Source organism: Nelusetta ayraudi, unplaced genomic scaffold (assembly GCF_046127955.1).
Source record: "Nelusetta ayraudi isolate G7.1 ecotype Tasmania unplaced genomic scaffold, CSIRO-AGI_Nayr_v1 ptg000075l, whole genome shotgun sequence".
NCBI classification, from domain to species: Eukaryota; Metazoa; Chordata; class Actinopteri; order Tetraodontiformes; family Monacanthidae; genus Nelusetta; species Nelusetta ayraudi.
Genome location: NW_027466125.1, coordinates 1,469,696 through 1,484,887, shown reverse-complemented (window position 1 = coordinate 1,484,887; position 15,192 = coordinate 1,469,696). Strand labels below are relative to the sequence as shown.

General features: G+C 43.7%; 2 protein-coding genes and 1 long non-coding RNA gene across 6 annotated transcripts in view; 2 read left to right on the top strand and 1 right to left on the bottom strand.

The window, feature by feature from the left end:
• The window catches only part of ppp3cb (protein phosphatase 3, catalytic subunit, beta isozyme), a 33,918-nt gene extending 30,349 nt beyond the window's left edge, over window positions 1-3,569 (top strand). For all 3 annotated transcript variants that reach the window (XM_076043533.1, XM_076043531.1, XM_076043532.1), the window contains one exon: window positions 578-3,569. In XM_076043533.1, coding sequence (XP_075899648.1) covers window positions 578-756 — 179 coding nt within the window. In that variant the 3' untranslated portion in view covers window positions 757-3,569. The remainder of the gene's footprint in view (window positions 1-577) is intronic.
• The window catches only part of LOC142899769 (uncharacterized), a 36,598-nt gene extending 25,552 nt beyond the window's left edge, over window positions 1-11,046 (bottom strand). The window contains exons 1-2 of the long non-coding RNA XR_012928806.1: window positions 10,863-11,046; window positions 4,907-5,116 (exon numbers count right to left, since the gene is read on the bottom strand). This is a non-coding gene — a long non-coding RNA (uncharacterized LOC142899769). The remainder of the gene's footprint in view (window positions 1-4,906; window positions 5,117-10,862) is intronic.
• sting1 (stimulator of interferon response cGAMP interactor 1) overlaps window positions 1-11,204 on the top strand; it is an 84,260-nt gene extending 73,056 nt beyond the window's left edge. The window contains exons 2-7 of one of the 2 annotated variants that reach the window (XM_076043534.1): window positions 4,847-5,099; window positions 5,851-6,043; window positions 7,512-7,620; window positions 8,274-8,518; window positions 10,273-10,459; window positions 10,765-11,204. In XM_076043534.1, coding sequence (XP_075899649.1) covers window positions 4,855-5,099; window positions 5,851-6,043; window positions 7,512-7,620; window positions 8,274-8,518; window positions 10,273-10,459; window positions 10,765-11,048 — 1,263 coding nt within the window. In that variant the 5' untranslated portion in view covers window positions 4,847-4,854 and the 3' untranslated portion in view covers window positions 11,049-11,204. Of the gene's footprint in view, window positions 1-4,761; window positions 5,100-5,850; window positions 6,044-7,511; window positions 7,621-8,273; window positions 8,519-10,272; window positions 10,605-10,764 lie in introns of those variants that run through there. The other variant, XM_076043535.1, reaches the window with a different exon arrangement.
• Window positions 11,205-15,192: the final 3,988 nt, after the last annotated feature.

Here is a 15,192-nt window from a genome sequence, read left to right as displayed (position 1 = left end):
TTGTGTCTTTGGCTTCTGGTCCAGCAGGCGTCTCAGACTGCTGATCCAGGATCAGCCGCACGGTCAAACTCATCATCGGCAAAAAGAACAACAAATGGAACCGAACCGTGTGTCGTCAAGGGCCTATGTGCGCGCGCGCGCGTGTGTGTGTGCGTGTGTCCGTCAAGCTGCTACAGAACTTGTCATTTCCAAACCTAAAACAGCTAAAAATGGAGCAAAGTGAAGCGAAATCGGGCCCCAAAAACTGCTTCCGACTGATTAAAACGGATTACAACGGACTAAAAGGTGAAGCTCCAGCTCAGGGTTCTTTGGAGAAATGTGTGTTTATCCTCATATCATGAATGATGAATAAAAACACAAACCTCCGGAACGTCTCTGCACGTGGAGCGCTCGGGAATGTTTTTCCCTCCCTCGGAGCTCCCAGAGGTTTGGAGACACAAGATTCTACTGAAATATCTTTTGAAATATTAACTCTGAGTGCCTGTGTGTGTGTGTGTGTGTGTGTGTGTGTGTGTGTGTGTGTGTATGGCCTGTCTGCCTGCCTGCCTGCCTGCCTGTCTGTCTGTCTGTCCCGCAGCCATCCGAGGCTTCTCCCCGCAGCACCGGATCAGCAGTTTCGAGGAGGCCAAAGGTCTGGACCGGATCAACGAGAGGATGCCGCCGCGACGTGACGGCGTCAACAGCGTGGGCCTGTCCATGGGCCGCATGAACATGGGCGAGGCCAACGGCACCGACAGCAACAGCAATATACAGTGACGGACACGCAAGCAGCCGCAGCGAGCAGCCCCCGCCAGTCACACACACACACACACACACATACACACACACACACACACACACACACACACACACACAACTGCGAAATGCAAAGTACAAAATACAACTACAGCTGATATGGTACCATATTTATATAGAGCCATGTACATACTAGACTTATACAGACACACGCACACACACACACACACACACACACACACACACACACACACACACACACACATATGCACGCACACACAAACACACACATAGAAAATGTGCATCATGCACATCATGTGAAAACTCAGCATTTTCAAACATCAAGTGTGTGACACACACACACACACACACACACACACACACACACACACACACACAGTATAACTCTAGTCCCCTCGCTCTCTCTCTCTCTCCGTCCGCCCTCTGCTGTCCGGTAAAGCCATGAGCGCCCCCTGGACTTCTGGAGGCTCCACTTTAGAGAACTACAACTCCCCACGTACCCACAATCAGTGTTGCACAACGACAGGAGAGAAAAGGAAAAGAAGAAACGACAAAAGTAAAAGCCCACGCACGAGACAAAGACGGAGACGCGGCGCTGCCACTCAGATAGCCATGGTGGGAAAAGGGGGCGGGGCCTGAGAGATGCATAACCCTCCTTCGTCGCTTGTAGTTGGGTTTTTTTGGGGGGAGAGGGGGGTTTGGGACTGTGAAAGCAAACAGCCACCTGATTGGTTGGTTTTGTTCTGACTTCCTGTCTGACTGACACACGCTGCAACATCTGAGAGCATTTCGAAAGACAGGAACCAATGGGCAGCTGGGCCCCGGCCATGTGACCAGGAAGAGAACAACATGTGGATGTGGAGCACAGGTGTGCGTGTGTGTGTGTGCAGGTCATCTCAGCTGCTGCAGTCTAATCTGAGCCCTTCGCTGCCCTCCCCCCCCCCCTTTGTTTTTTCTTATGTTTCTTTCGGGAGGAAGTTTTGTTGCTTTGTGTTTCGTAGCACCACACACACTGTTACCCATCATGCACTTGGCTTCATGGCCCCCCCACCCGCCCCGCCGCCCTCTGATGCAGAATCAAAGCCTCTGAACCAGGGCCGGCAAGTTTAGCTCTCAGTAAAGACCGGCGAGACCCCGCCCCCTGTTTCTGATTCAACTTCCTCCTTGTCGAGTGTAAATAAAAGGAGATTTTAATTGCACATGGGGGGGCTCCCGCGGTCACATGATGCGGTCACATGATGCAGTAGAGCTGTAGCGGGATTGCTGTGTGCGTCAGAGAGGTTGGGAGGGGGTTATTATTGTGAAGTCCTGTCCCCCCCACCCCACCCCACTCCTTGCTGCTGCCTGCTCACGCCAGGGGGAAAAGGTCGCGACCCGGCCGGACATCCCGCCCCCTCCCCCCTGGAAAAAGCAGGAGGTGATGTTTGACAGAGGAGACAAACTCTTCAGGTTCAGCCAAGACATCGAAGAAGACAAGTCGGAAGTTAAACTGAGAGAGGAATTGAAAAAAATGAAATAAAAAAAGGTCTTTGTAAAGCATTTATATCAAGGCATCGGTGCATGCAGTTAAGTTCTTTGATAATAATGTGAAGATTATATTTGTGCTCTGTGTTTCACTATGGTAGGACTTTTTTTTTCTGTTTCGTTTTACTGGCTATTATAAATGAACTGAGGAGTTAATGAATAATTTATTTTGTACTTAACGTTAGAGTTATTTATTTTTTGTATTCCTTTTGTGTTATATTTAAAAAAAAAAAAAATGCTTTGTTTTGCTTTGTTTTATTTTTCTCTTTCACTCTGTTGCTGTTTGCTCGGGTTTCTCTCCAGACGCTGTACAGAATGACGGTAGGCTTCAAAGTGTTTCAAGTCCACAATTTGTTTTGTTTTTTTCTTTTTTTTTCCTCCTCCTCCTCTCTTCTTTGTCAATGTACAGGAGTTGTTTTTAAAGACGATAAATATGAATAACGATAAAACAAATATTAAATAAACTAGCGTTGATGAATGACTATAACTATATACAGAGGCACAGGCGTTTCCGGGCAGCCAAGAGCATGATTGCATGGTGAAATTTTTTATTTTTTATTTTTTTTTTTTCTCGCTGTTCAAAAAGCAAAAATGCAGCAAAGACACATTTTAATAATAACAACAAGAGAAGCTGGTGTGTTGCGTCACAATTTAAAGGAAAAAGTGTACTCTCTCTCTCTCTCTCTCTCTCTCTCCCTCTCTCTCTCTGAACATAACTATTGACGATTCCTCTTGTTATTTGATATTTATGATTATTATGATTCTATTTATTATGGACATTATTCTTAATATTTAAGCTCTCTCTCTCTCTCTCTCTCTCTCTCTCTCTCTCTGCTGGTTGCTCTTCATGTTACGTTGCTCCTCGGTTGATCTTGTTGTGCTTCTTTGAGAGAGACGACCCCACCCCCACCCCACCCCCGGGAGACCCTGTGCCATAGGAATTGTGCCACGGTTCTTTCTTTCTTTTTCCTTTCTTTCTTTTCAATTTCCTCTTTTTTCTTTCTTTCTCACCTTCTTCATTCCCTTCATTTTCTTTCAGAATTTGTTCTCTTTCTTCCCCATTTTCTTTTCTCATTCCCGCCACATTTCTTTCTTTTCCCTCCTTTCTTTTTTTTCTTTCTTTCTTTCTTTCTTTCTTTCTTTCTTTTTTTTCTTTCTTTCTTTCTCTATATTTCTCTCCGTCTTTCTCCCCCCTCTCTCTGTTTGGATTCCCCAGTCACTAACACTGTAAGCATGCCCCATGGGACAAACCACTTTTTTACTCTTGAATAAAATATGCATGAACCTTTGGTATGGATATGGTGTATTTCTTTAGCTTGCTTCCCTGCACACACACACACACACACACACACACACACACACACACACACACACACACACACACACACACACACACGCACACACACATGCGCTCATCAGAACCAGTCAATCAGACCAGTCTCGACTTGTACAGTTGTTAAATTATGGAGAAGGATGCTTGCATAACCTGAGTGATTCCCTCACACCATGTTGCATTTACACTAAATGCTGCGATCACATAAAGTGATGTGATGAACATGAGACCAGCGGCCCAATGGGCTCGTCCTACTGGGTCGGGGTCGTGACCATTTGACTCAAAGTGATGACGTCATTGGTACCAAGGGTGAACTTGTCAGCTCTGAATTCCAGGTGAAAAGATGATTTTTTCTTTGCTGCCTACTGATTTTAGCTTCAGCTATAAGACTCACTAAGGTCGTCAGGAGGTTTACAGAGCTGATTCTACAACACTGGGGGATGGAAGTACATCTAACACAACCAGTTGTGCCAGCTACATCTGTGTTAAAAAAAAAAAAAAAAAAAAAAACACGTTGGAATGCACCACACCTGCTTGCACAAACAAAGGCCCACAGATACACACAAGTCTAGAGGCATGGCTCAGGTTTACCGGAAAACAAAAGCGAATGTAGTTTGGAGTGAGAACAGGGAGGAGTGAGGGCGGGTGAGAGTAGAGGATGACACCAGAGAGAAGGAGAGTTCAGTGACTCTCAGGCGGCAAAGGAAGGTGGGTGAGTCTTGACTCCTGCTCTCTGGTCTCTCTCTGTACTTTTCATTCAACAAGCAGTTGCTGCTGGGCTCGTTTTGGGTTGGAATTTTAAAAAGCATGGCGCTGCGATGAAATACTGTCACGTCATTATGCTTTTTTTCCTCACTGTTGAGCTGTAATGGAATCCATTCTTGTGGCCTTGAGAATTAATGACAGAAGCTCCTAAAGGACTGACAGCCGGTTGGCTGAAAACTACACTTAGCTTAAGAAACAATCCTTTCAGTTACTTTTTTAACTTTGCACTTTATGATCTTAGACTTAGATCAGCGTGTCTCAACTGGTGGGTTCTGACCCAAAAGTGGGTCGCAGAGCTGTTTTGATAGGGTCGTGGCTTCATGGGCTGTCATCCCTACTAACGTTTTTATTTTTGTGGAATTAATTTGGGTCGCGACTTCATGAAAAGGGAACAAAACGTGTGTCCTGAGACAATTGAGAACCACTGATTTAGATCATACACGAACTGCCCCTTTAGCAGAGACGCAGACTGACGCATGCGATTGGACGGACAGATGCAGAGCCAGCAGCAGCAGGATGCTCTCCTACCTCGACCTCGCGGCGCTCTGCCCAGGGTGTGCGCCACCCTGCTGGTCGCCGGGGCGACGGGAGGCTTGCGGTTCCTGTCCCCCCAGGAGCTGCTGGGCTGGGTGGCCCTGGTGACCCTCATGCTGACCCTGGGGCCCCTGCTTCACGGCCTCTGCCTGCTGCCGGAGGAGGTGCTGCACCACCGCCACACCAGGTGAGAGGACGACACACCTGTGGAGCGACAAGCAGGATGGAATGAGTGAAGGCTTTATTTCAAACGTGTGTGAGTAAAACAAATATGAATACAGTAAGTGACAAAAACAGACAATCAAGAACAAATAGAAATAACGTTAAGATAACATGTTTGAAAAGGAGTTGGAAGAAGCAGGAAGTGAGACTGGGTGTTTTATTTTGTATTTAGATATTAAAAACAAGAAGATCTGATCTGATGACAACTGTTGTAAATTCACTCTCATTGCCTTATTCTGTGGTTTTCAGCCTGTTTGGACTCATATTAATGCTCTTATGAGCATTATTTATTTCTAACTAACAAATATTGCATTGAAGAATGCTCAAAGTTTTTTTTTGCTTTTTTACTTTAACCCATAGCAAAGAGCGCCATTAGGTTCCAGTGCATTGGCCGTACAAATTGAATATGATGTTAAAAAAAAGAAAAGGTTTTGCTACTAATTCAGCCTTCAACCCTTTTGGCTGTTCTTTTTTTCTTCAGAAAGGGCCTTTTGGGAATTGATGTATTAGGAACTGGTGTTTTGGGAAGTGTTATTGTCTTTATCTTACATGGCAATACCAAATAAACATTTAATTCATTCATTCATTCATTCATTCATTCATTCACTCAGTTTTGCCATCATTTTAAATCCACCACATCTTTAACTTAAAAGTTCAGCTTAAAATGGCCGGGCTAAGTCTTTAATCATGCGGTCACCTCCCTGTGCTGCGTTCAGGTACCGAGGCCGGGGGCTGCTGGGCCACGTGGCGCCAGCCTGCGGTCTGTGCAGTGGGACCCTGAGGGCTGCAGGCCTGGCCGCCCTGCTGCTCTACCTGGCTGGAGACCCACTGGCCAAACACGGAGACACGTGGAAACTCCTGGTCCTGACCGCCGTGTTTTACACTCTGTTAAAAAGCCTCGTCGTCTTGGTGAGGAGCCACGACTCGCAGCTGGGGGAACAGCTGCATTTGTTTTTGTTTTGTTTTGTTTCCGTCTCCAACTTCCTCACCGTGTGCTAAAAGCACAAATGGCCCCTTTTTTTTTCTTTAAATACAGGTGCTAAATCACTTCCAGAGTTGTTCTGCGGCCTTTTCACTGTCAAAGTAGAAACCAGCAGTTTATCCACGGATGAAGGCACGGGAAGACGAGGAAGGACACAGAAAACAGGGCACAATACTTAATGATTTTTTTTTTTTTTTTTTTTATCATTTTACATTTTTTTAAGACTAATTTTCAAAATAGTCCGACCTCGCACGCATGTCCAGTTAATCACCAAGGTGAGCCCTGCAGGCAGGGCTGTGATTTCATTCTTCTGCCCAGGAGTGAAGCTGAACTCAGTGCCAGGAAATATACATCAGCGAACTCTAATCTAAATTAATTTTGTGTGAGCTGAGTCACGTCACTGCCGTCATTGACTCACACCCACACAGCTGTGACTTGGTCTAAAAGTGCCGTATTATGCCAAACTCTCCTCACTCAATGCTCTCAAACTACAATATGCATCACTAGTCTCGTCAATGAACTCCCACGGTAATCAGAAAATAACTCACTTTTCTTTTTTTTTTCTACTCTACAATTCGGAAAATGTGTTAGGCGACACATTGTCTGTTCATTGTGACATCACAAAGGGCACTGACACCCTCCACCCTGCTAACCCTCCCTAGGTGTTTGTCCTGAGGGAGCTGTGACCTCACAGTGACCTTGACTTTGACCTCTTGGAAACATTTTGGAGGAGGTTTCTGTGAGAGGCTGCAAACTGAGGGCTAAATGCGCTTTTTTTTTGGGCCGATCGGCAGATCATTGTCTGAATAGCTTTTTGCACTATCATGGTTACAGTCATCAGGATGGGATTTTTCCATCTGAGTGCTGTGAGTCACATCCGAGCCGCTGATTCAGCCAGTGGCGAGTCACCACAGCAGTTGCTTGGTTTGAGATTTCTTGTAAATTATTTCGAAAAAATATATATATATTGTTGGTACATGTGTTGAACGAGTCAGACGGACACCAGATGCTGACTCACATTTTCCGCAAGTCGCCGTGCCACTCTTCAACTGACTCGATTCGTTCAGTTCAGTCACATAGTTTCACTTCAAGGTTTGCTGCCTGCAGCGACGATTTACAGCTTTAGTGCAACACTAGAAGAGAACACAAAACAGGATCAGAGCAACATAAGAGGACGTTTTAAAGTAACAAAAACACACCTGGGTCACTTCCTCCAGTACACAACTAGAAGACCGATGTTATCCAGCGTCAGAGGGCCGTGGATGTGAGGAAGGGAGGATGCCCTTTTCTTTCGTCCAACACCTTGCAGAAAGTGTTGGATGCCTACTGAGCTGAACTTAGCTGAGCTGAAAGATGCTGATGTCCTGCTGTCCCTCTGTCTGTCTGGATCCCAAGGTTCCGTCGGAGGTTGAGGTGTCAGACCTGTGCGAGGCCAGAAAGACCAATGTGGCCCACGGCCTGGCCTGGTCCTTCTACCTGGGCTACCTCAAACTGGTGCTACCACGTCAGTAGCAGTAAAACACACAAACACACACACACACACACACACACACACACACGAAATGCATTCCTCTGATTTGCCTTTTGTAATGTATAATATTTACCATTGTGGCTAAAGTTAAAGGTCCAGCGTGTAATATTTGGTACAATAAAAATAATTTGTGTTTTCCTACCCTTAGAACGGTTCTTAATTATATATAGAATAAAGATAGCTCAAAAAGGGCCTTGCTCCCAGTTAGCTACCATCTTGGACCGCCATATTTCTAAGGAAGCCTGGTGTGGTCAAACCAGCTGCCTGACAGTATGTTTCGTAATTAGGGTGAACGCTGGCGTCTTCAAATAAACCAACAAAGAAGAAGGTGGACGAGGTATCCAGATTTCGGTACGCAGGGCGCCGTACTTCACTGGCAAGCTCAGGAGGGGGAGGGAGAGTGAAATACACTGCAATCTGAAATGTAACCACTTGATGTCGCTGTTTCTTCTTCAAAATCTCCAGATATTACACACCCAACCTTTAAGTAGTTGCTTTGGTGGAACAAAATGTAATTATCTTGTCTGTTAAATAACATTGTGTGTTTCAAAAGACTATATAGAGAATATCTACAGTGTGTGTGTGTGTGTGTGTGTGTGTGTGTGTGTATGCGTGTGTGTATGCAGATCTGGACGGGTCCATTGAATGGTTCCGCTCTTCCCACCTCACCAACGGAGCCTGCTGGAGCCACAGGTCCAGGAGGCTCTTCATCCTCGTCCCGCTGGACGCCAGCATCTCTCACAAGCTGGAGGACGAGGACGACAACATCCGTTTCTACGGCAACCTCCCCAACCACGAGATGGACAGGGCAGGAGTGCGGGGGCGGGTCTACAAGCACAGCGTCTACACAGTGTTGGACCAGAACGGGAAGGTAGGCGGAGCTTGGAACGGCCAAGCGACTCCGACGGTGTAAACAAGGATTCAGATCTGTTGAGACACTTTATCATGTTCAAGTAATAAGTTCACTGAACAACACTGAGCTACTGATGCTGAGAGTGTCGCTCTCTTTACCACAACTGTGAAGACGAGGCACTTGGTGCGCTGACATTTTCTCCTTTGATCACATCTGAAAAGGGTAGAAAAAACTAAAGAGAAGAAGACAGTGTGTGTGTGTGTGTGTGTGTGTGTGTGTGTAAATATATATATAAAACCTGTATGCTTACATGTTAAAACAGTGAGAAAAGGAAGCGCAGCAGGCATGAAAGTGGCATCATGTGAGAGCAGAAGTCGCCTTGTAGCAACTGAGAAATGGGATGGATGTAGAATCTGATCTGAGACCAACAGTCATAAACAGGATGTTGTGTAAACGAGTATTAAAGCAGCTCTGGGTAACTTGAGCTTGCTACGACAATGACGTCGTAGCAAACGTTCAACACTTTTATTACTTCGTCTTTCATCGAGGTTACTTATTGGGTTCCATTCCGTCATTTTACAATCTTATGTATTTGTAATAGTAGTGTGTAAGACCGCCTCTAAATAAATGTGTGACGTTGCCGTATAGTGGTTCGTCCGGCGTGTCGGGTCGCGCTTGAAAGTTACACAGTGCAGTTACAGCCGGCACGACCCCCCTCTCGCTGCCGAGGCGGCACCATTGATCCTATTAATCGTTTATCTACCGCTTCACTGAGTTTGGAATCATCATTTTATGGTCGAAAAGTTACCTAGAGCTGCTTTAAAGATTTTTTTTTAAGGACCTTTGGTATTTACAGCATCCAAAACAAAAATGTAGGCACTACTCTGGACTAATTTCTGTATCTAAATGATAAAACCTAATTTGGAATTTTGAGGGGTTTTTTTTTCCCCTCTCATGCTCGATCGATCCATTTTCCATGATCAAATCAAAGATAATCAAATCACTAAATGTCCAATATGACTTGTGAAATGCCAGAAAATGTGTCTGTTATCATTAAGTCAACATTACTAGTTCAAATATATATATATATACATATATATAGTAGAGAAGTTATAGCTACATCATAAAAAACAACAACAAACAAACCAATAAAAACAAAGCTACTTATCCTGTCAAAGTGACGTTGAAATTAAATGTATTTATTTATTTACAGCAATAAAGACTTGACCCCCTATTTTACTGGGAAGTTGAGAGGTATTCAATATTTAGTACTTTAAAATTTGTTTGTTTGTTTGTTTCTTCCTTTCAGCGACTGCAATTGGGGAACCATATTCATTGTTCCTGCGATGACGAAGATTATGATTGTTATTCATTAGGGAAGAACTCAAAGCTAATACATGCAACTGGTCTAAACCCCGCCTTAGCCAGATTAGTTACATGCTGTTCAGTGACGTGAGACCGTTTGAAAATGGAAAATAAATTCTATCATCAAATCAGAACTTGTGAGACTCGTGAGACGCGAAGGTGCAGCATGACTACCATCTGCTGGTCGAAAGACGAACATCCATCGACGTGACAGTCCCGTATTTAAGCAGGTTAACAGCGCCTCCTATCTTTGACAACAGGGTAACTAAACATTTCCACCGTCAGGCAGGATTTTAAGGGGATTTTATTTTTATTTTTTCAAAACCGCATAATGTGTGTGTGTGTGTGTGTGTGTGTGTGTGTGTGTGTGTGTGTGTGTGTGTGTGTGTGTGTGTGTGTGACAACAGGGCCATGAGTGTGTGGTGGAGTACGCCACACCTTTGCTGACTCTGTACAGGATGTCCCAGGAGAGCAGCTCGGGCTTCGGGGAGGCCGAGCGCCGCCAGCAGGTTCTTCTCTTCTACAGAACCCTGCAGGACATCCTGGAGCTCTCGCTGGAGTGTCGCAACCGATACACACTCATCCTGCTCAACGGTCAGGGGCCGACCGACCGGCATTTGAACGGGTCTTGCTCACGTACAGGACACGGAAGCTCAGAGGCGACAGTGCCCTCGTGTGGGCTGGCGAGAACATCGAGAACTTCCCAATTGATTTTCAATTAATAATTCATTTCATTTAGGTAATTACCTAATAACCGATTAACCAATTATTATTATTTTTTTTTTTTTTTAGCATTGTTAGCGTTGTAGATAGATAGATAGATAGATAGATAGATAGATAGATAGATAGATAGATATGCTGACACTGTAGATGATGTTGGTTCTTGTGGTTTTCTCCAGACGACCGCACCGACGACCCTCACTTCCTGTCCAACGCCATCCTTAGACACCTGCAGCAGCAGGAGAAGGAGGAGTTCTGTCTGGGCCCACCCGCTCACCAGCAGACTGTGTGTCCGGCCAGGTGTGGCGTAGGCCGCCCTCCTGGTGCTCCGCCTGTTCGTGGAAACTGGCACAATAATCCTGAGCCGATGAGCCGCGAGCCGACCCTCATGATCAGCCTGGAGAAACCGCAGCCTCTGAAACAACCTGTCGAGAACACCGATGACTATTACGGGGGGAAATAGAAACACGACTCGAGTACTTTTATACAGGTCCGATACTGCTCACAAAATGTTGGGGGGGATATTTGGTTTCACTGTAAAATGTCTGGAAAATGTTGAAAGTTCATGTTACAGTGGTAGTCCATCACAAATGTAAATAAAGTATGCAATGGTTATGTACTCATGTCAAGCAATATACTGGGGCATGAGGGCGCTACAACAGTGGTGGGTATACCTAAGCCAAAAAAAAAAAAAATCACCATATCTTGTCATTGGACCTTTTAGTTAGGCGCCGCCTTGGCCTCATGATGTCCAAATGTGACTGCTTGTACAAACTGTCATTCAGCCACTGAGTCTCGTGGTGGATTTGTGGATCAGACACTTTGCAATATTTGCAGTCAGGTGGACATTTGCATTCAAAAGTTCCAAAGAGGGTCAAATCAAGTTCACCTGTGAAGGTTATAGCGAGTTTTAGACACATTGCAAAATTAAACTCGAAAGGTAAACGTGTCATAAGTTTTTAATTTGCACCATGGTGCAACCAAATATAGATGTTCAAAGCAGTAGAGTCATGTTTGATTTCATCAGCAGTCACATGGAGAACAAACTTGACTGGCTGGAAGACTTTGATACCCCCCTGATAAACGCCTGTCAATATGATTGCTGGCAGCTTAAGGTTGTTCTGGGTGTGAACTCACAGTGCACTCTCACAAAGGTGCGTGTCACGTGTATGTGTGTGTGTACACACGCGCGCGCACACACTCACACACATGCACATCATGAGGACTGCAGCTGTAACCGCTCAGTGAGGTTGCATCAGACATGTTTATCGTCCATCTATCAGCACAGAGGGAGGAAGGTCAGAGAAGCCTGATCAGGGATCAGCTCCATATTTACACAATTCTGATAAGATGCAACTAGCTTGTTACAAATGAAAAGAAAATTAGTAAATCTAGTAGTGGGGCAACAGTTGCTGTGACAGATCCATCTCATATTATGGATTGGAATCATTACAAATAACACGTATTGCACGTCTGCATGTTGCTTTGCAGTCACACTGGTGCTAATGTTCCTTCAAAGGGTCGATCATTTATAATTTAGGACTGAACTTCATAAATGTCAAGAGCTAAAGGATTGACATGACATAAAAACAAGCTAGTGGATTCCCCCTCTGCAGTTGAATTCAAGGCTCCTTGAAAGACTCACAGAATTGTTTCTCCCCATGAGGTAACAACTTGGCGTGTGTTAATGTTTTGAAGTGAGAAAAAGCCATTGTTAGTCTCACATGGAAGTTAAGTGACTTGCTTGAGCGGTGGAGATGACACACAATACCAGCAGATGATGAGCATGAGAGCATCCTGATGCTAATTTTATCGTTTCACAAGAAGCAGAGCCAATTATTATGGAGGCTCGTGTGACGTCGGGCCTCATTTGAGTATTGTGGAAAAATTGCATTCGGCATACAACAACAAATTGCCTTGATTCTATAATCCCCATTGAAATATATCATTTTGTGTTGCTTTTAGTATTCTTAAAAGAAAACGTTTATGTTCTTCAACAGTGATCCATTTATTTGTTTACAATTAATGATGAAATAAAATTCACCACTTGCATCAACTTTTAATTTCAAACTGGTTTGAATACAGGTTTCAAATGTTTTAGAAACAATTTCCCATTCAGTCAAATGCAGTCATTTGAACAACTGCAAGCGGAGCCGTTTAAAGAGAACAATGTTTCTATCAAACTGACACAAATTCTTGTGTTCTCGCCACTTCAGGCTGAAAGCCAAAACACTCAGCTGCAGACGGAGTGTTTAGTCAGTGTCACATGGAGGTGTGACACGCTCGTCAACAATCACACTGTTTGTGAGCCGATGAGACTGTGAGTGCGGTGTGATACTGGCTGTCTATCCCCGAACATGTAGGACACCAAATAATTGGGTGGTGATCTCATTTGAACCAGATCAGTAATTTGCCAATGCGATTAAAAGTAGGTCGATTGTATTTATCATTCATAGTCAACTTTATTGAGAGCTCAATAACAATACAGGTTGTTCAAAGCTGAAGATTTGAATGTTTGAACACAGCGAGCATGTGTTTAACTTTTCCCTTTTCCCCCAATTGATTTTGTCGCCTGACTTGTAGATTAGAGAATCGTTCCTCGTCCCAAGTGCAAGAAGTAGCCTGAAGCCCCCTGACTGAACTTTGACTTCTCAGACCACAAACAGCGCGGGAACTGACCATGAGTTGACCTGTTCAGTGCCTGTTTTATTATCTGCCTATTGTCTGAATGCTGCTTTGAATGTGCTTGCATGTTTTTATTGACTGCTTATTTGTCTCGTCCTGTGTTTTTCACTGTTGTCTGTCTCCCTTGTTTTTACAGTCTGTATTTACAGTATTGCCTCCACTGGTGCTGACAAGCAGCAGACAGTTATCCATTATAGTGCACAGTATTAAAAAAATATTCTGTTCAATTCTATGATGAGCTCAAACAATGACCTCTAACTTCACAGTTTCTCAGAGGCTGCAATGGTCTTTAGACATACGCAAATATAAGCAGAATTTATAGCGTTAAAAATATATAAATAAATGTAAGTGAAAGCACTGATGTGGGTGAAGGTGCTAAGAGAGTGTGAATCAAGTCACACCACAGACTGAAGTTCCCTTGGAGTTCCACTGAATGACACTTCCTCCTTCACGGTGGGTGACGACGACGGCTAATCTCAACTTGATTGGCTTGAACGGCCATGACATCACAGCAGCAGATATTTTCCATGTCAGCTGAGTGTGGCTCGAGGGTGGAGAGGTTCACCACAAAAAGCAACTTTCTTCCACCTTGGTGTTTGCTCTCACATTGGACACGAGGAGTACTTTAAGACAAACCACAAAAGCTGCGGGTGTGTGTAAGTGCGTGTGTATGCGTGTCTTATGACGAATCAGCACTCACACGCACACAGATGGCTTATCTTTATGGCCACAGAGACATGCAGACAGTCCAGTTTGGTTGGACAATATCAGTGTGTAGATCGGAAAAAACGACAACACAAAAATAAAGAAAAACTTTTAAACATTTCATACAAAAAAGTGGCCATGTGAACTGATTTTGTGTCAGCAGCGTGCAACAATAACAAAGGTATTTTTATTTTATTTTTTTAAAGGATATATATCTTTATCTATCTATCGCACAGTGTAAGTGTGAGGCAGTGTGTGTTTCAGACTGTGAGTCTATTAATCAGCTCTGGCTCGCCGGTACTTCAGGTCAATGTTTGCCATGCTGCTGCTGGTGGTGCTGGTGGTGGGTGTGAGATACAGGGAACAGATTCATGCCCACTCACTGGTTACCAGGTGTGTGAGGGGCGTGTGTATAGCGTTACTCAGCAGTGACTAAGGTCTTGGTGACGCCACTGGTGTCTAGACCCTATGAGCTCATACCGTCACGCACTCTCATCTCAGCTCATTTCTTTTGTCTATCTGAGGACTTACCTTGACTCTCTTTTATCTTCAATTCTCTCACACAGCAGTCCGTCTGACTCTAACCTAAGCCTGTAAACTAAAGTCTGGACACCTTATGATTTAATGATACAACTCTGAAGAAAAGACTGAAAACACACACACACACAGAATTGAGATGTTATACGTAGAGTCATTTGTAATTTCACTACATACAATACAATACAATCCCAAAGGGAAAAAAGAATGTACATACACACAAATATATATATATGTATATATATATATATATATATATATATATATATATATATATATACATATATATATATATATATATATATATATATATATATGTATATATATATGTATACTGTATATGCATGTATGTGTGCAGATATATATGTATATATGAAAAAAAACAAAAAAAAAACATAACGATTAAATATGTGTCATTATTTAAGTGTAAGCCTAAGTAATTCATATACTGAGCAGAAATGTGTTTTTAATTGTGAGAATGTTGTTTCCCTGAAGTGGCAGCAGTAAACTATTATTTAATTTCCTTATACCAACCAGACAATAAATGCACACGCTTACAGCTTGTAACACTGCTACTTGATTCAGTATAATAGTGTTAAGTAATGTATTTATTACTTTAAGTATCTGTGAGAGAACCTTTGCCCTTGTGTTTCCATGAAGATGTAAAACATAATACAAAA